This window comes from Nestor notabilis, unplaced genomic scaffold (genome assembly GCF_000696875.1).
Source record: "Nestor notabilis isolate BGI_N333 unplaced genomic scaffold, ASM69687v1 scaffold16243, whole genome shotgun sequence".
NCBI classification, from domain to species: Eukaryota; Metazoa; Chordata; class Aves; order Psittaciformes; family Psittacidae; genus Nestor; species Nestor notabilis.
Genome location: NW_009920726.1, coordinates 62,979 through 68,704, shown reverse-complemented (window position 1 = coordinate 68,704; position 5,726 = coordinate 62,979). Strand labels below are relative to the sequence as shown.

The 5,726-nt window shown below is 40.6% G+C and overlaps 1 protein-coding gene across 1 annotated transcript; it reads left to right on the top strand.

The window, feature by feature from the left end:
• The first annotated feature begins 340 nt into the window (after nucleotides 1-340).
• On the top strand, nucleotides 341-2,895 carry SDR42E1 (short chain dehydrogenase/reductase family 42E, member 1). Its single transcript, XM_010010828.1, has 2 exons — nucleotides 341-437; nucleotides 1,706-2,895. The coding sequence occupies exons 1-2, from the start codon at nucleotides 370-372 to the stop codon at nucleotides 2,811-2,813; spliced, it is 1,176 nt and encodes a 391-aa protein (XP_010009130.1). The 5' UTR covers nucleotides 341-369; the 3' UTR covers nucleotides 2,814-2,895.
• Nucleotides 2,896-5,726: the final 2,831 nt, after the last annotated feature.

Here is a 5,726-nt window from a genome sequence, read left to right as displayed (position 1 = left end):
GAGGGGACTCCGCTCCGCTCCTCAGCGCACCTCTGGGAGGGCGCCGTCCCGCCCGCCCCGCATGCGGCCTGTGTACACGGGGAGGAACAAGGCCCGGGGAGGGCAGTTGAACGCTGAGCTGTTTGTAGCGGTTATATACTTGCTTTTCTCACAGCAGTCATCTTTTCTACTTGTAAATATATGTATATATAACCTCTCCTTTGAGAATGTGTTTCTGCCTCGCCTACAAGGTGGTGAAATGGAGGGCTTCAATTGAAATAGATCTGTGAAGAGCAGCATGTGTAGTGACATTAAAGCTTTGGTTGATTTTAATGTATTTACAATGTGTTTTATAGGTCAGTTTGCTTATATAGTGCCCAAGGAAAGAGGATGGAGCCAGAAAAGACTGCCAAGCAAACAGTCCTCGTTACTGGAGGAGGTGGCTATTTTGGCTTCCGGTTAGTACACTAAGTAATTACTACATACCAGAATAAAAGTAAAAGCTTGCGGCTGGCAAGGCAACAAAACCCATCTGTAAAAAGGAAATCTGTGGGCCTGATGTGCCTGATGATGAGCTCAGTTTTAAACAATCATGCTCTCCTGTTTCCAGCTGCTGTAAGTAAATATGTTATTCTGTTCCCAAATGTCAAGCATCAGGTGACTTGCAGGTATTCACCTGTCTGGGCGACTTTGTAATGGGTATTGAAATCGCTGCTTTTCAGCCTATTTTGCAGAGCAAGGCTACACCTGTATCCAGACGCTTCTTTTGACAGTAAGCCATGGCCTGCACACATGTGCTTAGCTGCATGGGTTAAATACTCCAGCTGCTCTCTACTCTCAAGGGTATATATTTACTTTCATGGGCAGTGATGTTCTAGGATTAGAGTTGTTAATAAGGCATGCATTTCAGCAAAATCCATTTTCCCCTCACTGCAGATGGCTCTGCAGCCATGTAAAGAAAAAACCCTATTTTGAGCCCTAGACTATATGCTAGAGTACCTTCAGAGTTACAGCTATTTACGTTTGTGTGAGAGATTACAGTCATGACCAAAAAGTAAATTTCAAGATCTGACTTGTGTTTGGCCTTTTCTTTCACTGTCTCCCCGTTAAGCACTATAAAATTACAAGTTGTAAGCAAGTGGGAGAGGAATACCAACTTTGTACTCTTTGTCAAAACCTATGTTTATACCTGTGACTTGGAGTAAAACCTAGACATGTGGCGAAGTACTCATACCAGCATAGAAGCATCTTGCTCATTTCTCTTCTCCATCAATTTCAAACACAACAGCAAAGATCAACCTGTTGCTGTGGCAGAATTGGGATGGTGCAAAAGCAGTAAGATAAAAACACTAGTATTTGGCTACAGGTTTACATCTGAAAGGTTTGCTGTTGCTGATCTGTTGGGGGCAGAAGCAGAGAAATAACTGGGTTCTTCCAAAAAGCTGCTGCAAGCACTTCAGTTACTTCTGATTTTTCCTTCACAGCAGTTCTGCCTCTTTTTTTCTTTCTCCTTTTCTCTGCAAAGTTTGATGGAGGGTGAGAAATCAGTACCTGAAGTATCACAGTTGAATCTGTAAGTAGATGGCTGAGTATTTAACACTCCCATCAGAAAAAGAAGGGAAAAAAGAAATCGGCATTAAAATAGTTAACGATCTCACCTCCAGGTGAAACGTTTCATGTATCATTGTGCTAGGTGTACTAACATATGGTTTCTATCCTGTTTTAGTTTAGGCTGTGCCATATACCAAAAGGGAGTGGATGTGATTCTCTTTGATGTCATGAAGCCACTTCAAACTGTGCCAGAGGGAATAAAGTTCGTGCAGGGAGATGTCCGTTGCCTGTCTGAAGTGGAAGAGGCTCTTAGAGATGTAATCTGTGTATTCCATATTGCTTCCTACGGAATGTCTGGCAGGGAGCAGCTGAACCGAAAACTTATAGAAGATGTTAATGTAAAAGGAACAGAAAATGTCATCCAAGCCTGCAAGAGCACAGGAGTGTCGAGTCTGGTTTATACAAGCACATACAACGTGATATTTGGAGGCCAGATCATAGAAAATGGGGATGAATCACTGCCTTATCTACCTCTTCACCTTCATCCAGATCACTACTCCCGGACCAAATCTTTAGCTGAAATGAAGGTGCTGGAGGCAAATGGTGCTGAGCTTGGAAATGGGAAAGGTGTATTAAGGACTTGTGCTCTCCGACCAGCAGGCATCTATGGACCTGGAGAACAAAGACACCTTCCAAGAATAGTTAGTTACATCGAAAGGGGACTGTTTAAATTTGTATACGGAGACCCTCTTAGTTTAGTAGAATTCGTACATGTAGACAATCTAGTTCAGGCTCATATCCTTGCCTCTGAGGCCCTCAAAGCCAACAAAAAGCACATAGCTGCAGGCCAAGCCTATTTTATTTCAGATGGCCGGCCTGTAAATAACTTTGAATTCTTCCGCCCGCTGGTGGAAGGTTTGGGTTACCAGTTCCCAACCTGTCGTCTTCCTCTCTCCCTTGTCTATTTTTTTGCATTCCTTACCGAAGTGGTTCATTTTCTGGTAGGACATGTTTATAATTTTCAGCCTCTCCTCACCCGCACAGAGGTTTACAAAACTGGGGTCACACATTATTTTAGTATGGAGAAGGCCAGAAAGGAGCTGGGGTATGAGCCTCAGCAGTACAGCCTGAGTGAAGTGGTTGAGTGGTTTAGATCTCAGGGGTGTGGAGCAAAGCCGAGGAAATACACCATTATCCATCTTGTGAGGGATGGAGCACTGCTCGTGCTGGTGATTGCAGTGGTGCTCTTGTGGTTTCCATCTGCGGTTACATTTTCACTCTGAAAGGTGAAGCGCTGAGCACAGAGGACAGAATTTAGTTATGTTCTCTGAGTACTCTTGGTTTTGACAGACAGGAAATCAAAAAGTATAAGAAAAAGAAATCAACCACGTATTTGTGTCATTCAGGTAAATACCTTTAATAGTTTTATCCCCAAAGAACAGAACTGCTGCATACAAAGGTGTAATTTTTATAAATAGTTCCTCTCCAAAGTTAAGTTGATCAGATCACTAAGATCATGAAACTCAGTATTACAGTAACAGCATTTTACTTCCAGGTACAACAGCACACTACAGTGAATAGAACAAACATCCTCAGACTGACCCTTCCTCTTCCCTGATGGGATGATACCCTTGATCCATCCCGTTTATTCCTGAAGAGTTTGTGCTACATGATCCAGAGGAGAATAAACTTACTCTTTGATCACATTCCAAAACCAAATTCTGCTTTCCAGCTTGGATGTATATATGCCTAACCAAGATTAACTGATAAACTGCTAGACAATAAATAAATGCTTTTTTTTTTTTTAATGAATGCATTCTGATGTGTTTTCTGAGTTACCTCTGTGATAATGACACTTCTCTAAAACGCACAAGTGTTAATCTAAGTTATAGGAAAGTACTTGAAGCAGCACAGGTCTGCAGGTTTTTCTAACAATAAAATATGCCTGTTTAAAATGAATGAGCCAGCTAAAGTGCATTCATAAATAAGACCTATGATTTTCCCCAGCATTATTGAATGGTTAAACAAATAATCCATCAAAGACATCCAGGAAGTGATTACATTCATGTTCCACTGTTTATATAGCATTTTTAGCCTTTAATAATATTTCTTTAACAGCTGACACCATTTGAATAGAACTTCACCTTTCTTTTAGAGTGAAGAGCACTTGATAGGACAATACTCATAATTTTGTGGAGGTTTCGAGAATAGAAAATAAGACCTTGTTAAGTACAGGTCACTACTGTCTCTAGCAACTCCCTCAACTCTGTCAGTTTAATATGAGAGAAACTTCACCTCAAAATGTTAAATCATGAAATTGTTTTCCCTTAATCCATCAGCATTATGGTTGCAGTACCTCTTGGTGAAAGGACAGTCCTTCAAGAAGTTTACATTACTCTTCAAACTTTAGTCCTTCCATTTTAATACCTGAAACTAGACCAATCTTAAATGAATTTTGTGTAAGTTGCAGTTATCCCTTCTGTTAAGCTGTACTGCGATTTAAACGGGGAAGTAGAGAGACAGACAGTAGTTCTACCACATTGGTAAAGGATTCTCAGAAAACAAAAATGCCTGAACAGAGAAACCAAGCGAAGAGTCTGCTGCTACCGATGTTTAAAGATGGAGATTTTTGTTAATGTATGCATGATGCCTGAAGACAGCATTATTTTTTAAATATTGAGTTCTTTGAGAATTTTACCTTTAAAAAACAAAAATCACTATTCATAACTATGTTTTGTTTGCATGAAATTTGACTTTCCTCCTCCTTCATTCTCCTACCAGTATGTAAAGAAACTAGCACGAGAGAAAAATAAACGTAATACTTATCTTGAGGGACAGCTCGGGAGAACTGAACTCCCCCTCTCCCTCTACTTTTTTCCCCCCTATATACTTCATATACTCATGCATAAAGAGCTTATGTGCCTCCAGCAGAGCGCGGGTGGCAGAAGGGCCACTTTCCAGAAGTCATTAATACACAGCATCACCGTCTGCAGAAGAAAGAAACCTTTTTAATGAAACAGAAAAAAGACAGCGTGACCCCATCAAAGCACTGGACCGCTGTTCTCTTTCCAACAGGCCCTGTTTTTTCAAACAAAAGCCACTGGGTTGTTTTCCCCTTTCAAGTTCTCTGGTTTTGACCCAGTGTTATCAGAAATAGATAAGAAATTTTAATGCCAGCAGAAGCAAGAGACAAAAACAAAATGTACAATGAATTACAAAAGCCTGTTGCACAGAACCGTAGTAACGTCCTAAGTCTTGTAAAAATATGGGACGTGACTCCTGTGCCCCAGAGGAATTTCTTCTGGTATTTCTGATCTTTTTATTAAGCAAAACTCAGCTACTGCCACTCATAATTAGCTCAGTGGTGGGGTTAGTGGAAAAGTCCTAAATCTATGAAGCCTAAATTTACACTGTTAATACCAGCTGAGGTCAAAGCCCTGGACAGCTTTTGAGTACAGAAGAAGCGGAACTTTCTTAAGAAGACAGGGGGGGAAAGAATTAAATGAAAACAACCCAAAACTACCAGGACTCTGCAGAAGCTGACTAAACACATGAACCTTTCCATTTGTCTGGAGTCAAGGACGGAACTTTTCACTGATAACAGGAGGCTTTATTTTGTCCTAAGAGCCCATGACATTTGCTGGAGCACAGGATACTAAATCAGGTGCTTGTAAGGAGAAACAGGCAGCAGCTTGGCAATGGCCACTCCAGTCCCATCCACAGTGTGCCGGTATATTCATTAAATCCCCATCACTCAGCTGCACCTAGTAAAAAAAGCAAAGTCCTGACTACAGCAGAGGTGAAGGATACTTTTCCTCTTCCCACAATAAAACCAGGAAATCTGTGGCTTAAGGAGATACTTTAAAATTGCTTGAAAATTACGTATGTATAAAGCCAGTCACAGCTGCTCTATTTTAAGTATTTTACAACAAGAATTCTCTCTCTTTCTTCCTGTTATTTATTCTTTATTGCTACTCCTGCATGAATAGCTGAGTAGATTAAGGTAATTAATTCAAGTGTTGTGTCTGCTTCCAAATTTTAATCTATTACCTGTTTCCTGAAAGTGAATTACCAGAAATTCATCTAAAAACTGAAAAAGTGGAACTGAAAATACAGCAGAGCCTCAATTTTTCCTAGTCCTCAAAATTACTTAAAAACTGACAAGTGCCTCTCTATAAAGAATGATGATGATGTTT

Excerpts from the sequence above, each read along its gene's own strand:
- SDR42E1 (XM_010010828.1), top strand. The coding sequence starts at position 370 with ATGGAGCCAGAAAAGACTGCCAAGCAAACAGTCCTCGTTACTGGAGGA. Across the intron at positions 438-1,705 it reads GGTGGCTATTTTGGCTTCCG|TTTAGGCTGTGCCATATACC; the intron begins GTTAGTACACTA and ends ATCCTGTTTTAG.